General features: G+C 35.2%; 1 protein-coding gene across 2 annotated transcripts in view; it reads left to right on the forward strand.

The window, feature by feature from the left end:
- TMX3 (thioredoxin related transmembrane protein 3) overlaps positions 1-14,671 on the forward strand; it is a 41,291-nt gene extending 26,620 nt beyond the window's left edge. For both annotated transcript variants that reach the window (XM_023224150.1, XM_023224151.1), the window contains 7 exons: positions 360-458; positions 3,655-3,712; positions 3,895-3,948; positions 5,142-5,198; positions 7,312-7,441; positions 8,890-8,958; positions 11,185-14,671. In XM_023224150.1, coding sequence (XP_023079918.1) covers positions 360-458; positions 3,655-3,712; positions 3,895-3,948; positions 5,142-5,198; positions 7,312-7,441; positions 8,890-8,958; positions 11,185-11,445 — 728 coding nt within the window. In that variant the 3' untranslated portion in view covers positions 11,446-14,671. The remainder of the gene's footprint in view (positions 1-359; positions 459-3,654; positions 3,713-3,894; positions 3,949-5,141; positions 5,199-7,311; positions 7,442-8,889; positions 8,959-11,184) is intronic.
- Positions 14,672-18,928: the final 4,257 nt, after the last annotated feature.

An 18,928-nucleotide genomic window follows, 5' to 3' on the forward strand; every position in this document is an offset into this window, starting at 1 on the left:
GTATTATAACCTGTATAGTTTTGTAATCTGTTCCGTTATGTTTTTTTGAAAATTTATAAATCTTTCTCGACATGTACCAAAATTTGTTTAAATTATTTCCAATTTAGGATCTTTTGATTATTTCCTTTATTTTGAATTATTTGTATGCTATTTTTAATGATGCTATAAACGAAGATTGCTTTGTGCATTAATCCTTCTGTACGTTTGCTCGTACGCTTGCAATAAATTCCTAAAAATAATATTTATGGACGTATGATTCTCTGTCAGGCATTTTATACCTATTACCAGATTAAAGCTATTATAACTATCTTAAACTCATATTTATACTATAATTTGTCAACCTTTGTCTTGGTTTTAAGAGTATGAAGATGGTGATCTGTCATCATGGATCAACAGGGAAAGGTTTCAGAATTACCTTGCTATGGATGGTTTCCTCTTATATGAGCTTGGAGACACAGGTAACAAGCATATGTACAAGTCTCCATCACGTTACATGATTTTTCTTTGATTGATTATTTAAAATCTAATTTTGTAGGAAATGAATTTAAGCTCTATTTCCTAACTTATTTTTTTATTTTAGATCTGAATGCCAGTTCTTTAATGAGAACATAAACTGATATTACCAGAAGATATACCTTTGCATGTGGGTCAGTGATTAAAGCAATGGTTTACTAATAGAACTGATGGTGACAAGGAAAACAAAAAGCCTGGGTAATAAGAGAGTGAGAAAAATAACCAACTAAGAAGCTATACTCAGGAGACTGATTTTGTGATAGGAGTTAAGATAAAACTTAGCACAACCTGTTTATAAGGCCTGCTCTTCCCTGTGAAAGGGAAAAATGTAAATTAAATTTGGCATGGTTTCTTAAAGTTGCACTGTTGCAAATGACAGGCAATGCAAATATAAACACAAATACAAAAATGAAAGCTATGAGAAGCCGATTATATGGTCTCAGATGCAAACTATGAAAACTATAAGAAGCTAACTGTAAGTTTTAGGAGAAAGTGTTTTATAAATTTATAGCAAATTAGAAATGAGAAATCTTGGTTATTGGTGCCACATTTGTTTCCATTAATAACTTTATGATAAGTAGGATGGGAGTATAGCTTTTGAGTAAAACAATGAGAAAATTTTATTCAAGACTCAGTTTTTTTTAATGTAAGTAATAGGCGTAGGGTTTCTTCTTTATGATTGTCTACTCTTAAATCTAATTAATAAAAATTAGAGACATTCTTACATGTTCTTCTGTTTTTAACATTTTGGGGGATATTTCTGTTCTGTTCCTGAGTTTGCTTTTAATGTTCTGTGTCTAGTGATATTTCTGTCTTTGCTTATCTTTACAGAAGGAGCTGTGTATTAGCTCATTATTGGAAGTTGCTGGGGACAGTGTCAAAGACTGTGGTTTTATTGTATTTTATTTTATTTTTTTTGAAATGGAGTCTTTCTCTGTCGCCAGACTAGAATGCAGTGACATGATCTTGGCTCACTGCAGCCTCCACCTGCCTGGTTCAAGCAATTTTCCTGCCTCAGCCTCCCAAGTAGCTGGGACTCGGTGCGCACTACCACGTCCAGCTAATTTTTGTATTTTTAGGAGAGACGGGGTTTCACCGTGTTGGCCAGGATGGTCTCGATCTCCTGACCTCGTGATCCTCGCACTTTGGCCACCCAAAGTGCTGGAATTACAGGCGTGAGCTACCGTGCCTGGCCTTTTTGATTATTTCAGACTCACATGAAAGGAAAAGGGGGAAATGTAGGAATATAGTAGTTTTGCTTGTATAGCAATTACAGGAGATAGCATGACCTTGAGGTGATTAAAACAAGTGACTTTGGCTCAACTGAACACATCTTTTCCCAGATGAATTTGGAAACAGAAGTGTGCTGTGGCAGTGTTCTTTTGTGTGTCTGACATAATTGCCCTTGTTAGGCATCAGCTGTGGTCGTGCCCCTGCTTTTCACCCGACCTGTCCCCTTATGCTAGCACCACAGCAGCCTCCGTCTGAAGCTCTGCGGCTTCAGACACCTCGTGTCTTTCTCAGAAGTTCTAACTCTTGTCTACGTCTCCAGCCTTATTTCACTCTAGCCTCTCCCCACACTCTTCCTTCTTGAGGCACGCTAACCTTTTAGTTTCTTTTATTATTGTTACTATTATTTTATCATTTTTACCCAAGTTTGCTTGATAACAGTTTCTTGAAAAGGCTATGCCACTTGAACCAAAGCACCTTTCTGCATGCTTTTTTCTTTGTTTGGAAATTTGCAGTTAATTCATATTCATCCATCAAACTCAGACCAAATACTGCTTCCTTAGGAAAATCTTTACTGACTCCATCAAACTACATTAATTTACACTATAATTTTTTTTATAGCAACATATTCTTTTTTTTAACAGGACATTTATTTGATGAAAATGTCTACCCGTTCTACTGTATTGTGCTTTCACAAGCGCAGCGCATTGTCTGTGTTTACTCATCACCATGTCCTCGTAACCAGCCCGTGTGTGGTACATTATTTAACACTCAATAATTGTTGAACTAATGTGTGAGAAACTGTGTCTGTGTTTCTTAGAACCCTGTTGGTCTGTGGGAGAATGCTCTGCGTGTTGTAGACATTTTGAAAAAAAAACTCAGACGCATTTGAAAATTAAAGAAGCATATAATACAAAAAAATGAATAGTAGATGAGATATTTCAAGACGGTAGATACCATTGTGAACTGTTTTCATCAGAGAGTTAAAAGAAGATTAAAGATTGTGTAGAATTTAAACAGGTGTTGAAGCAGTATGGAATTAGAAGCAGCATTAAAATACAGGAATAATACTAAAAGATTATTGATTTAATCCTACATGTGTGTACCTGTTCTGAACCAGGTTTATGTCCGTATTTCTGTGCGTCTAATCTTACTTAACTCTCCCAATACCTCTATGAAATATGTATTCGTTTTTGAAAATAGGTTGAAGTTTACTGAGGCACTTCCCTGTTCCCCTGCGCCTTGGTATGGCGCCTAGAACATGATGGACACTGCTGGATAGCGGTGTGTGGTTTTCTGATTCTAACACCACTCTTCTGGTTATTACATCATGCCGGCTTCCTAGAGGATATCAGGATACATATGCTCTATGTTGTATTTAGGGTTAAGTAAATGTGAGTCAGTTTAATTCTGCATATTATAACTGGCAAGTACTGAATCATGGTACCAAAGTCAATGGCCATGTAAAAATCATTTTCTTATTGTTCTAGACCATTGTTTTAGAGCTACAATAATTCTTAGCAAACTTGTTTTTAATCAACTTATTTCCTATGCTTTTAGTCTTTGAAAAAGTTATCTTAGTCAATTTGTAGGCTATAAGGAAAAAATACAATTCAAGCTTGTAAGCTGGTGTAAAAAGTACAATTTAAGTGTATAAATTGTTACACATTTACTTGTATTTACATTTTGGGGTGGAAAGTGGAAGGCAATTTGTCACCTGGGTTGACTCATTCACTGATACACTCTACAAACATATACCATAATTTGTTGATTTAATTTGATATAACGTGTAGGGTGATTGGAATTAAACTCTAGAAATACTTTACAATTTCCTACACAGAACTAAAGTGATAATTGAACAGTTTGTGTAATAAGGGCGATTGAATTCAGATCTGTCATTCTTTATTTCAGGAAAGCTTGTGGCTCTTGCAGTTATTGATGAGAAAAATACATCAGTTGAACATGCCAGGTATAATGCCTCGATATGGTTTTAAGCTTCAGATGTTCATTTCAGACTGCATGGCCTTAGATAGACTTGATGTGGTATCTTACTTTTCCTGCAGCAATTAGATGTAAGAGAGCAGATACTGTCATTGGAAAATTATATTTTTCAAGTGCAGATGACCAATTCATATGTTTGTTCTTCTACAGATTGAAGTCAATTATTCAGGAAGTTGCAAGAGATTACAGAGACCTCTTCCATAGGTAGGTGCTTATATTCTGAGGAATTCCTTTGTTTTTTTAATACAGTTTTGTAATTTAATAAAGCAAACTTAGTAGTATTCATGCTTTTAGAGGTGAATCAAGGAAGGGAAGTATAGCAGTAATCCTCACTTATCCACAGGAGATACATTCAAGACCCCCAGTGGATGACTGAAACTTTGCATAGAATGGAATGCTACGTATACTATAATTTTGTCTGTACCTACATACCTGTGATAAAGGTTGATTTGTCCATTGGGCACAGTAAGAGATAAACAGTAGTAATAAAATAGAACAATTGTAACAATACACTATAATACAAATTATGTATATGTTTATTTCTGGAATTTTTCGTTTAATATTTTCAGACCATGGTTGACCATGGGGAACTGAAATCACAGAAAGTGAAACTGGATAAGGGGGGACTACTGTATAGCACATTGCATTTTAGCATGAATTGTCTGGATCTTGAAATTCACTGATGGTATGTCCTGCAAGTTAAAAAAGAAACAGTTTGATCTATAATTTGTATCATACCTGGCTTCTTGATACGATTTGAGATGCATTTTGTGTAAATAAAATATGCACATGTAATTATAATTGGAGATAAATGAGCAATCAGAAGTCAGAGATAGGCAGATGATTATTCTAACAGAAACTCAAAAGAATCACTGAATAAAAAATGGCATCAGAAATACATATATTTTTACTATGCTGAATCATTGTTGCTACCATAAAATAAGACAGTCAATATAAATGTATTTTATTATTGAATTATTATTTCTTTCCTATTCTGAGTCTTCTAATAATGGGTCATTGTATAGTTTTTCTTACATGGTATGTAGCGTCTTTTGATTAGTCCTTTTTTTTTTAGGGAAAATGGGTAATTTTTCTTAAACATATTTCAGATAGATTAGCTTATATTTCCCTGAATTTTAAATATGCATAAAACAAGTAGAAATGTTTTAGAATTTCCTTTACTCGTGTATTTGTATCTCAGAAGCCAGTAGAATTTACACTCTTAGCAGTATTTATTGTGTATGATTTACATATGAGATGTTTACAGTTTCTGGGCTTACTGAGGCCTAAAGTTAAGTTCATTGTTTTATTTACTTTTTTGATATTTAATGAGCTTTCTCTCTTTCTCTCCCCACCCCTCGCCTTTTATTTATTTATTTTTGGTTGTCGTTTGTTAGGGACTTTCAGTTTGGCCATATGGATGGAAATGACTACATAAATACCTTGCTGATGGAGTAAGTAAAATGCTGAATGATTTTGCTATCAAATCTTAATATTATTAAATTTGTTTCTGAGATACAGGTAGAAGGATGAAATAGCTGAAAAAAAGCAAACAGTTGACTTATTCAGATACAGATATTTTCCCATTAAATATTTTACTTTAGTTTTCAAATTCTGTATTCGAAACTCACTGACTTTAATGTTGGTCTATAGTTAAAAAAAAAAAAAAAAAATTATCTCCTGATTAAATGTTTTCTCGTATTCTGAAAAGAAGCCATTTTTCCAAAACTTGTAAATTTCATAGCTTCTGCTTAATACATACCTTGAGAAGTTCAGTTTTAATAGGCAATGTAACTATTAAATAGAAAATGTTTAGCATTGAAAAACTAATTGTTCTAGAATTTATTTTAATAGACAAATAACTTTGTAAGAAAATGTGCAATTTTAAAATTTTTATCTGTTTAAAATTATGTAAAGACTTAAATAGAAAATGTTTAGCATTCAAAAACTAATTGTTCGAGAATTTATTTTAGTAGACTAAATTCGTAGGAAAATATGCAGTTTTAAAATAATTTTTATCTAAAATTATGATATAAAGATTTAATTTGCCACTTCCCAAGACTGATATTAGAAAACATTTACCAAACTCTGTACTGAATTAATAAATTTGAAACAAGAACCCACTCTATTCAGTGAACATTTAGTGAGTATTTACTGTATGTTGTACACTGTTAGACACTGGTGATGGAAAAATGAATAGAGTCCCTGTCTTCAAATGCTTATAGTCCACTGGATAAGACCACAAATGTTAATTACAGAACTGTATGAAAAGATCTATGTAGGACAGGGCTCTGGAACATAGAGACACTTTCCCGTCCTCAACCCCCCGCCTCCCCGCCACACACACACACACCTGCACCCAGTGCACACTAAGGTGGAAGGGCTCAAGAAATGTTTTCTGGAAGAGGCAATAATTAAGAAAAGTCTAAAGAGTGAGAAGTTAGGCAGAACATAATGGCAAGTATGACAGGGCTTAGGAGAGGGCTACAGAAATAAGCTAGCCTCTAAATGAAGATGGGGAAATCTCACTAGGGGCACACTAACTCTTAGCCGCATTGAGGGCCCAGTGGAAGTTCAACAACATGATGCTGTGTTTTGGTTTTCTCTCGCTTTGCTTAGTGTCATAGATGTAGCAAATGCCTTCATTCGTTATTGCAATATATTCGATTATTTTGGTGTTTTCTATTTTCTAAGTAAGAACACTGAGCGAGGAAGGGGGTGAACTTACAAATCCAAGGTAACATTCATCATTTTCAGCTAAAATCTTGAAATATAATTAGCATCACCTTACTTCATTTATTTATTTATTTTTATTTTTATTTTTTTTGAGACGGAGTCTGGCTCTGTCGCCCAGGCTGGAGTGCAGTGGCCGGATCTCAGCTCACTGCAAGCCCCGCCTCCCGGGTTTATGCCATTCTCCTGCCTCAGCCTCCAGAGTAGCTGGGACTACAGGCGCCCACCACCTCGCCCGGCTAGTTTTTTGTATTTTTTAGTAGAGACGGGGTTTCACCGTGTTAGCCAGGATGGTCTCGATCTCCTGACCTCGTGATCCGCCCGTCTCGGCCTCCCAAAGTGCTGGGATTACAGGCTTGAGCCACTGCGCCCGGCCCACCTTACTTCATTTATTATCCCTCTCATTTCAGTAAGAACTTAAGAGGATTTGCCAAAGATTAAAGTACCAGATGTAGGATATAATGAAGAATCAAGACAAAGTATCTATACAATTATTAAAGGGACTGTTGACCCTTGAACAACATAAATTTGAATTGTGCAGATCCACCCATAGGAATTTTTTTTTCAATACATGTATTATAAAAATTTTTTGAGATTTTTGATAATTTGAAAAGACTTAAAGTTGAATTGCATATCCTAGAAATACCAAAAAAAAATTAAGAAAAAGTTATGTCATGAATGCATAAAATAAATACTAGGTGTGTTTGATCATTTTCTACCATAAAATATGCACAAATTTATTAAATATCTTCTGTATAACTACTGAGATATACATGAATATCAGAATACTTTGCTGTGTTTAATGTGTATTTTGATTTGTTTTTATATTTTCAGTGAATTGACAGTCCCAACTGTAGTTGTACTGAATACTTCAAACCAACAATATTTCTTGCTAGATAGACAGATTAAGAATGTTGAAGACATGGTCCAGTTTATTAATAACATTTTGGATGGCACAGTAGAAGTAAGTTGTTCACTTCTGTTTCAAAGGGATGATGGACAGGGGGTAGAGGAGAAACTAGTTCATTTCTTTACTTCTGATTCTGAAAAGAATAGTTGGCCATCACCCAGAGTAGAGGGCTGGACCTCCATACATTGCTTCTGTCCAATTATAGGCAGAGTAGAGTTACATTCTCCCAGATACAGAAGGTTCTTCTATGGCAGAGGTTGCTAAAAGATGGAAATGTCCTTTTAGGGGTTATTTGGAGGGTATTTTTGGTTGTCACGGTGATGGGGAGATGCTGTTGGCATTTAAGGTTGAGGGCTAGGGATGCTAGGAGGTCTGCATTGTGTGGGGTAATCTTAATAGTGAACTTGCCTGTCTCTTAGTATGTTTGTAGGTCCAAAAGTACAGTTGGATTAAGTTGTTAGGACTGGTTTTCTAAGAAAATCTGCAAATAAGACCACGATTTCTCAAGAAATGAGGAAATTTATTGAGAGTAAAAGCTCCCATAGAGAGTTCTAGACTTAATCCTATAAAATATTTCTCAGAAATAAGTGAATGGATAGTCTTAATTTTATATTTTTTTCCTATAAACTTTAACTGCAGTGTTTTTCAAACTGTGAATTGCAACGTGTATTAGAAAGTCATGAAACCACTGCAAGTCACAACCAGGTTGTGACCAGCATGCATCTTAATTCAATAGACTAGAAAAAAATTTAGAAGAAAGAGCCTTCATTTTTTTGTGTGTGTGAAATATAATTATTATTTTTTGAGAGCTGTTTCAGTTTTACACAAACTTTATATAAAATTTGCTCACCGAATAACAAAGATTACTTTCGGTCAAGGTGAAGAAGTTTGAAAAACGCTCTTAATAGAGTATTTTTGAAAATAATTTGTTGAAATGAAACTCACCTATATAATCAGCCTTTTATTTTTAAGTTAGTGGAATGCAACTCAGACTGTTTAACAACAGATTTTATCGTCTCATAGAGCTTGGAAATTTGAAAAATGAGCCAGGTTGCAGATATGGCTGAATACAGGATTTGATTGATTTTCATCAGGAATTTTTCTCTCTCTTCCTTTCAGCACTTTCATCCTCAGGGAGCCTCTCCCTGCACAGTAGCAAAGGTATCTTGCAGCTCTGGTTTTGCAGTCCCAGCTAAACTCAAAAGCTGGTTAGGCTGTACTCAGGGGTGGGTCAGCTTCAGCCAAGCTACGTGGGTTATGAATAGAGGAGAAGGAATGTTTTAGAGTAGAATCAGGGTGAATTAACAGAAGCAGGCAGGAGGAATGCTGGACATGAAACAGACAAAAAACAACAACAGTAAATATTTACCACATGGCCTTTTCAGGTGATTATGTAATATTTTGGAGTCAACCATTTGGCCTGCGATTACAAGGTTATGTAACGCCAAATAAATGAAGTAATAGTACTTAAGTAATTTAATTTTCTTTTCCTTTGTTTGAAGGCCCAAGGAGGTGATAGCATTTTGCAGAGATTGAAAAGAATAGTATTTGATGCCAAATCTACTATTGTGGTAAGTTGTGACAGTTTATGTCATTGATAATGAAGAAGATACAGGTTCTTTATGTCTAGCTGTGTTAAAAATCTGAATTTGAAAAGATTAGGTAAAATATGTCTTTTTAATTTGCAGGATATGACTAGTCAGTGTTTAAGAAAATATATTCATTAGGTGAAAATTGTTTCTAATTATATGATTGATAAGTTAAAACTAAAATTCAGAATCAATTAACTTGATAATATAACTTAAAAGATTTTATTTCCGCAACCTACCGTGTAAACTTTTTACTTAGTAATTTCCATGATTTGTTGAAAGTGTAGATAATAGGAAATTTTTAGTTCCATTACGTGCTGTCTTCTGTAAATTGGTCATTTTTCTTGAAGAAAACGATGTGTGCTGGGAAGTCGCTTTTTATTTTGCAGGAGTCAAAATAAAATTTTAGATCTTAAAGTTGTAAACATCCCTGTTAATTCTGTACTTTTCCCTAGTTGGTAAATAATTAAGATCATTTACAGATGTTTTTCCTTCTTCCCTGTTTCTCTCCTTCCTTTTTTTTTTTTGTTTTGTTTTGTTTTTATTCTTTTTATAGAAGACTTTAAATGTGGAATTAAAATGTGATGGATCAAATCCTTTCTAACAGTGTTTACTTTCATTTGTTTGTCCCAGTGTTTATTCACAGTTGTTATATGTAAGTAGAATATCAACAGTGGTAGATGAATTGACATGTCTGCCCCTAATTACCTGTCTCTCTTACTTTCTAAATATATTTCCTTGACTTTCTTCACTGTCACCTCGCACCTGATTATTTCTGCCATTCTAATTTCCTCTTCCTTTCACACTATCAAACTAATTAGATCAGTTGATGTATTTCCCCTGGATTTCTTTGAAGCATCCCTTCCTTAATATTCTCCTTTCCATGCTGCTGTGAGTATCACTGCTCCCCTGCTCCTGCCCCATCTCTCCAGTCAGTGTTTCTCAGCATCCCTTTCCTCTCTTTCCCCTTTGCAGTCCTTTTAAGAAATTGTTCTTCCTCTCCCAGCTTTAACTGTCAATCAACTTGACAGTGAAGGAATTCCTAAATTTGTTTGAGCCCTAAACTTAGTTCCTGTTGTCCTTCTTGAGCTATTACATGGGCATTTTCATTCATTGTGGCCCAAAGCAATCATGAAAATATAGCTAACATTTATTGGTTAGAAGTAAATTCTGGGAGTCTTTGTTTTTTTTTTCCTTGCATAGTATCCTTCAGTTTGTTGTATTTTCCTGTTGCCACAAGCATGGATTGGGCCCTAATCACATTCTGTCTAGCTGCTGCTCTCTCTCACTTGGTTTCCATACTTCCACTTGCCCAGTCTCCAATCTATATTGTATTCCACTACACAATTAATATTACTAAAATAATCGATTTTGGTCACTTTCCTTCCCTTTTCCAGGGGTGTACATCAGAATACTCTGTGCATCTGAAGTATTTTCCTCATTGGTTTTTGAATATTAGCTTTTGCTAATGCAAATTGCCTGGTGCTCACCTGTCCCATATCCTGCCTCCTTCTCACTCATCCTTAAATTCCTACCTAAAACACATCTTTATTCTGTGAAACTTTCTTTTCTTACCTCAATCCGAAGTGACCTTTTTCTTCTCAACTTTATGTTCTCAAGTTATCGTTGCAATTCATGCAGTATATTCTAGTTGAAAACCCTATTCATTAAAATTACTCTTACTTTTCTGGGACCTATGAACACAGTATGTAAATTGAGGGAAATTAGTCAATGAAGCTTTACTGCTAACCAGATAAGTAAAAAATATTTAAAATGTCACATGAAGAGAATATGTGTGTACGCTCTTTGTGGTAAATAACGCAGCCTTCTCCATAAGCAGATTCCTGTAGTTCGGGAAACAACTCTAAAGCTGCTGGTTGCACGTAGTAAGCATCTTAAAGAGACCTTTGTGGTTAGTGTGAGAAAAATCAGTGTCTTTAGGAAAGGCTATAGAATATTTGATGCCTTTTTCTCCTGCTGATAGCTGGTTCTACACACACATGCGTATGTATGTGCGTATAGAAATTATATCTCTTAACAGTGTCTTTAATGTGGTAGTTACTGCTGAAATTATTGACTTTGATTCATTGGAACTAAGAACAAGTTGAATAGCAACAAGAGAAATCTATAGTGGTTTCAAGTTCATGTCATGCTTTATATATCAGAATTACATATGAAGGGAACTGAGTTTTAATTCTCTTTCCACAGTCGATATTCAAGAGCTCACCACTGATGGGCTGCTTTCTCTTTGGCCTGCCACTGGGTGTCATCAGTATCATGTGCTATGGAATCTACACAGCCGACACAGATGGAGGTTATATAGAAGAACGATATGAAGTGTCTAAAAGTGAAAATGAAAACCAAGAACAGATAGAAGAGAGCAAAGAACAGCAGGAGCCAAGCAGCAGAGGATCTGTAGTGCCTACAGTGCAGGAGCCTAAGGATGTATTAGAAAAGAAGAAAGATTGAGACTTGATTACTATAAAATATTTGATAGGACTTCAAATTATTAAAGAGTCTATTTATTGAATTTAGACATTTAATCATGGTCTTTACAGAAAAGAACATGTTATTTGTATTTTGCTAATATCAACTGCATGGATTAAAGTAGTCCCTCCATACATGGGGAAGTGTTTGGAGCAAAGAGATGAACAGTTTGTCTGAAACAAACAGAGCACTCCATCAAAATTTACCTGAGATTTGTGATTAGAACAGATCAGTTCTATTTGCATGTTTCTCTATCTGAATATTCTGTGACAAAAAGTTAAGATTCTTGGGCAGAATATTTAAATTGGTGAGTCAGGTAGAAGATACATGTGTGATATAAAAAAGTAATGCCTCCCCTGCTGCCATTCATTTCCCTCATATATTTTGGACAATATTTATATGGAGAAAAGTAAGTCTTTAAAATTTAGGCACTTTAAGGAGAACTAATAACTTTTTCCATGTATCAAGAGTATGAGTTTAAAAATAATCTGGTTTTATATAGCATAGTGATTTTATTTTGTTATTTTTAAAGGAGAAGAAATGTTACTTTTTAACTTTATACTCAGTTGCTTTATCATAAAATTTTCATATGGACCTAGATAATGGGAAAAAAAGTCTTGTGATTGACTTTCGCAAAATGAACAGGGTTTACTGAGAGTAGAGGTTTCAACCCATTCCTTGGATTACTCTTAACGGGTATTTCATCTGTCATTGTAGGTTGGGAAGGGTCTCTATTAATCCTACCCTGCTTTAACCAGAACAGCCTAGTATTTTATTTCTATTTTATATATTGAGATTTCTTCTAACATTTCCTTTGATAAAAATCTGCTTTTTGAAAAGTAGTATGTATCATTTTTATGTTTACAGTGTGTTAACTTTATGGTAACTTATACTCCAGAATACGTATGTTTGTACCCACAGACACGTAAAGTTTATTGACACATCTATTATGTAATGCTGTAGACCTGTCCGTGTCTGTTTCATAATGAATAATGAGTGCCATCAGCATGTCCAGTGACAAGTCACATCCAGTGGAAAAAAGATCAGCCGGTTACCTTCTCCATTTTCTTAGTTCTGTCACCCATTTCATCAAGTGACCTCTCATCTTCTGTAAACTAATACAGGAATTCTATCCAAAGCAATGTCTAAAAACCCTTTTTTTTAAAAGTAACAGTTTGGTTTGTTTATTGTAGATAAATTATTTTTGAAGCCTTCATTTTAGCTAAGTTTAGAATTTATGTTAGGCAACTAAGATTTGAGTGGCTATTCATTGAGTAATTTTCCACTATAAAGAATTTTATTGAACATTTATTTAAAAATATGTAACTCATGGTCAAAAAATATGTGATTCATGGTCCCGACACGAAGTTGTTTAGCAATTTAGTCATCAAGGGCAGCCTTCTGTTGTTTCTAATGCCATACTAATCAAGACTGTATGGACGCTTGTATCTTAATTACCAAGGAATTACTAGTAATTGTTTTATTTTATCCATGTACTCTGTTAGTATTTAATAATTAAATCCCTATTCTTAGTGTTTGACACTCCATATTTCTTTTTTTTTTTTTGGAAATGAAACAAATATGCAGTCCAAAATTCAGGAACTACTAGAGTGAAATACTATTAAGTGGAAACCGGAGATAATTGCTGTTAATTTAACAAGTAGATTCTTCTCCAAAGAATAATGAGTGATTCTTGGGAAGATAAATTTTAGTGTTCCCAAGAGTCAAGCTTGTTTTGTAGTAGTGAAAAGCTTACATGTGTACGGACACCTCATTTGAAACTCAGCCTAGTAAGGAAGTGAAAACTTAGCAGTCAGTGACATGAGGAAATAGTTATAGAAAATGTCATTGAATTTTTTCATATTTGTAGTTAGTCATCTGCATATTTTTGTCTTGTTGATCATTACCTGTATATGAAAGACCTTAATAGGAAAAAAAAAAAAAAAAAAGAGTAAAGCTCAGTGTGAATGCAAACATCCAGTGATCTTCCTTTGTATTCTGTGATGTTCTTTATAAATGAATGCCTCAGTTCTCTGCTACCCTTTTCACAGCTTTGTACTGTTGCCTTATATTTTATTTGTGCTTTTAAAGTGTGTCTATTGGGAAAACAAAATGTGTAGGTGGTTTGTAAGTGAATAATTTTTCTTTCTTTTTGTGTTAAAATTTTGCTTTTTTTTTTTCTACTTTGGGAGATGTTTATTTACATTGTCAGACTACTCACAAAACAGATTTTAAAATTTGTTTGCTCGTGTGCTTTTCCCTTCAATGTGATATCAGAGATCACTATGAATGTTAGCTTCATTCCATGAAAAATTACTTCCTAAAGACAGGTCTCTTAATACGTGAATCTAGTGGAAGAACGTAGGTATCATTCTAATTCCATGATGAATTTTGTCATGATTCTATGTGAATAATGGGGTCCTTCAGGAAGTTGGAGCTTTTAAGTGCAGTGAAGTTCTCTTTATAACTTCTACATTCAGATTTCTAGATCCTTGCTTTTGCAGAATTTGGTGCTCAGATAATATTTAAGGATATTTCAGCGAGACAAAGTGCATGTTTTTATCAAGTGCCCTGTGCACCGCATTATATCTGACAAGTCTTTTTGTTTCATTATGTGCGTCAGTATTTTTCTCAGCTACTATTACCTGAAACTTGTTTAACATGTATTAGACCTAGAATTTTCATTTTCTTTCTCACATAGTTGCTTCCTGGTATCTGATTGAGAAATAACATTAAAATGCCAAATACCTGGGGGATTTAAGGAAGGGTCTCTGTGAGTAGGTAAATTAGTAGTATTGTTTTTGTTTAGTGGATTTTGTTAGTGACTGTTTTTGTGTTTTGCTTTGGGGCCTTTTTATTTTGGTGTTGCAAAAAGTAACAAATATTTTCATCGTTGCTTCATATGACATGGAGTTAGGACAGGGAAAAATCATGCAACTATTCTTATGCATTAAGATATCAAATAAACCAGTGTGGGATATTAAGACTATCAATTGGTGGGATTAGGCTTGCCATTTTATTTTTATAAATATATATTTTTTCTGAATGTGTCTGAGTCCAAGAGTGGGCAAAAAATAATTTTCTACTTTGGACTAATCTGTAGAGGTTTTTGAAAGTCTGCATTACTAACTTGTTGAAGTCATGATACTCTGCCTATGGCACAAACTGTAAACCTTTGTTTTTCTAAAATAAAGTAATTGAAAACCTGTAATTGTTAATTTTACTGTGTATCCTGGTTGTTTGCAGTAAGAATAGTTCCGCGTTCAAAGACAACAGCTACGGCTGTATCTTCCAGAAAGTGTTTCCTTTTATTAAAATTATAAGTTTTCAGTGTAGAAACATAGAATTTTAGAGATGAGAGAGATCAGATTGCAGTCTCATTCTACTGTATTACAAATAAAGAACCTGAGATTCATAGGTTTGATATAGTTTGTATTTGGCAAACCTGATAATTTTAAAGTATTTTTTCCAAAAGCATATCTTACAGTTTATTTTGAGAAGAATTTCAATCCTTAAATCAACTGCCAAATTATCTTTGACACCACACAATCACAGTTAAAACCTCAAGTTTTAAAAAATTTTGTTTTAAACAGTATCAGGTATATTAGGAAAAAAAGGCATTATACAAACGTTAATTTTAAAAATAATTTCATATATATATATATATATATATTTTTTTTTTTAACAAGGACATCTCTTTTAATTAGAGTGACTGGCACAGGAATAACAGCCCAAAATATGGACCCACAAACCTGTGAATTTGCAGACCGGCTGGTTAGGATGGGCCTCTTCTGATATGGGTGGCCAAGTACAGCACGTTCAGCTGTTTATAAGTTTCACAGGAGTGTGATGGAGGCTTCTCGTCTCTGTTGAGTGGCTGTATTGCACTGTGTGTGTGGAAGCTCCGGTGTCACACTCCCTGGTTCAACTGTCCAATTTACCTGTGTAAAGTTGAGTGAGCCACTTAACCATTCTGCTCCCGCATTGTCTAATTGGAGGATGATGGTACCTATCTCGTTGGATTGTGAAGAGAAATGAGTTGCACATGACGTGTATTTAGAACAGTGACTGGTATACAGTAACAGCTCAAATATTAACTATAATGTTTTTTAGATTTAATTGATTTCTCACTTTATTTAGAATTTATACCATTATTTACCACAGAGAAAAGCCAAATTCATCAGGAATGTGAAATTCTAATGTTTTAAGTTTGCTTGGCTACTTTCTGCAATGTAAGTTCTAACATTTAGGATAGAAATGAAAAAAATTACTTTGACTTAAAAATTACACAATTACAAATATTTAGGTTCAGATGTCTTGGAAAAATCCTCTGGTTTTTGTGCTTCTAGTGAAAATGAATAAACATAAGCAGATATAAACCAGTAAGATTATTGGTTGATGTATGTGAATAGTTTAGAAAGACAAATGTCAGACAGATTTAAAATAATTAATATTGAATATAGATAGGAAAATTATCTGATTTTCCTACTAGCATACCTCACTGTAGTCAACTGCTCAACTTTTCTCTAAGCTCATCTCTGATAAACTGAAATGATAACTAATGAGAAGTGGCAATTTTTTTGTGTGATTTATTCTTTCTGTTTTTAAATTTTATTTATTTTTAGAAGCAGAGTCTCACTGTGTTGCCCAGGCTGGAGTGCAGTGGCACAATCATAGCTCATTGCACCCTAGAACTCCTGGGCTCAAGTGATCCTCCTGCTTCAACCTCCCAAGTAGCTAGGACTATACGCACACACCACCACATTCAGCTAATTTTTAAATTTTTTGTAAGCGGGGGTGAGTCTCGAACTCCTGGCTTTAAGCAATCTTCCTGCTTTGCCCAGATTTATTCTTTCAATAAACGTTTAAGAAATATCTTTTATTCTGTTGAATATACAGCAACAAAAAACAGTCATAGCTTCAGTTTTCATTAAGTTTTTAGCTACTGTGATTGTTCAGTTTTTACTTAAAATGCTCAATTGGAAATTTTCCATTTTTCTGTTTTTCTTCGTTTCTCTTCTTACACAATCTGTTGTTCAACATAAGAGCGTTGAAAATTGATCTCTGGACTCAGAGGGTTAGTGACCAAGACAAAACAGAACATACCAGCTTGCTTCAAATATACGAAGGGGTCGGATTTACTCAGCATGTCTGCAACTGTGGTAGTTCGATGGAGGTAACAGGGAAATTGAACGCAGTTCAAGGTAAGGAAACAACAAAAAGAATATCCCGAGATAAAATGGGTTGTTGGAGGCTCAGAGTTCTCACAGTGAAAATGTTTTTCAAGCTAGAAAATTCCTTGGTATTAGTTTCAAGACTGAGATTCTGTGAGACCATAAATGTAAGCAGTAAAGCCACCATCCATGCCCATGTGTGTGACAAGTCTCTTTTAACAACAAAAAGATCCAAAAAGGTTTTTAGCCAACTCTAATATATCAAGTTTTGTTTGGGTGGATGAAAAAGTCCAGTGAAGCTGAATTTATGGAAACAGACTATTTCTCCACCCATCTAAATTTTTCACATGAATCTTTGCATCATTGTCTTAGTTCATAAGTGTCCCTGGTCATTTACTAATTTATATAAAAATAGTTTTCTTCTATTAAAGTTGATTTGCCAGTTTCTGCATCTGTTTGATGCAACCACTGGAAATTCTATTTCCAATTATAAACACACAGTCAAAAACACAGTAAACATTTAATAGTTAAAATTAGGAGGCTGTGCATACAATCTGTGTAACTAATAAATCTGTGTTACATTATTTTATCTCTTCTTTTTTTTTTTTTGAGATTGAGTCTTGCTGTGTCACCCAGGCTGGAGTGCAATGGCGTGATCTCAGCTCACTGCAACCTCCGCCTCCCGGGTTCAAGCAATTGTCCTGCCTCAACCTCCTAAGTAGCTGGGATTACAGGCATGTGCCACCATTCCAGGCTAATTGTTTGTATTTTCAGTAGAGACAGGGTTTCACCATATTAGCCAGGATGGTCTCGATCTCCTGACCTCGTGATTCACCCACCTCGGCCTCCCAAAGTGCTGGAATTACAGGCCAGAAAGCCAAGATCTATCTGTGACTTATTTTCTTCAACACCATGTATCTAATCTATGAGAAATGCCCGTCAGTTGTATCTTTAAAATATATTCAGAAACCAAACTTTGCATGGCTTTCAAGACTAGCATCTGGGTTCAGGCCACCATTACCCTTTACCCTGGTAAGGGCTTCCGTCATAGCCTGACTGCGGTCTACTGTTGAAAGAGGAACGGAAGTCATTTTTTTTACAGTGTGATATGGTTTGGCTCTGTGTCCCCAACCCATATCTCATATTGAATTGTAATCCCTAGTGTTGGAGGTGAAGCCTGTTGGGAGGTGATTGGATGATGGGGATGGATTTCCCCCTTGCTTTTCTCTTGATAGTGAGTGAATTCTCATGAGATCTGGTTGTTTAAAAGTGTGTGGCACTTCCCCCTTTGCTCTCTCTCACTCTCTGGCCACCATGGCAAGAAGGTGCTTCCTTCTCCTTCACCTTATGCTATGATTTTAAGTTTCCTGAGACTTCCCCAGATTTGCTTCCTATACAGCCTGTGGAACTGTGAGTCTCTTCATAAATTATCTCTTTTCTTCATAAATTACCCAGTCTCAGGTAGTTCTTTATAGCAATGTGAGAATGGACTAATACACAATATAAGGCAGGTTAAGTCATTTTTCTGCTCAAGACATTCCTTAGTGTAATTGCCAACATCCTTACCATAGCCTATGTTACTGTTTGAATTGTGTCCCCCCAAAATTCATACTTTGAAGTCCTAACCTCAGGTACCTTAGATTGTGACCTTATTTGGAAATAGGGTTGTTGCAGATGTAATTAGTTAAGATGAGGTTTCACTGGAGTAGGGTGGGCCCTAATATCAGATAGTTGTGATGTGCAGCATTATTTCTGGGTTCTCCATTCTGTTCCATTGGTCTATGTGCCTGTTTTTGTACCAGTACCATGCTGTTTTGTTCACTGTGGTTTTGTAGTACAGTTTGAAGTTGGGTAATGTGATTCCTCCAGCTTTGGTCTTTCTGCTTAGGATTGCCTTGGCTATTCAGGTTCTTTATTGATTCTTATATAAAGAGGAAATTTGGAGACAAGCACCCATCGAGAATACCACATGAAGACGAAGGCAGAGATGGAGTGATGATGCTTCTACAAGCCAGGGAATGCCAAAGATGACCAGCAAATCACAAGAAGCTAGGGCAGAGGCCAGAAACTGATTCTTCCTCACACCTCTGGAAAAGAACTGACCCTGTGGATGCCTTGGACTTCTAGCCTCCAGAACTGGGAAACTGTTTCTGTTGCTGAAGTCACCCAGTTTGTAGCACTTTGTTATTGCAGCCCCAGCAAATTCAAATAGCTTCTAATGCTTTCCAACAGTCTCCCTGCCTCCCACTGTTAACACATTTAACTCCAGTGCACCTATCTCCTGGCTCATT

This window comes from Piliocolobus tephrosceles, chromosome 18, assembly GCF_002776525.5.
Source record: "Piliocolobus tephrosceles isolate RC106 chromosome 18, ASM277652v3, whole genome shotgun sequence".
Classification (NCBI taxonomy): domain Eukaryota; kingdom Metazoa; phylum Chordata; class Mammalia; order Primates; family Cercopithecidae; genus Piliocolobus; species Piliocolobus tephrosceles.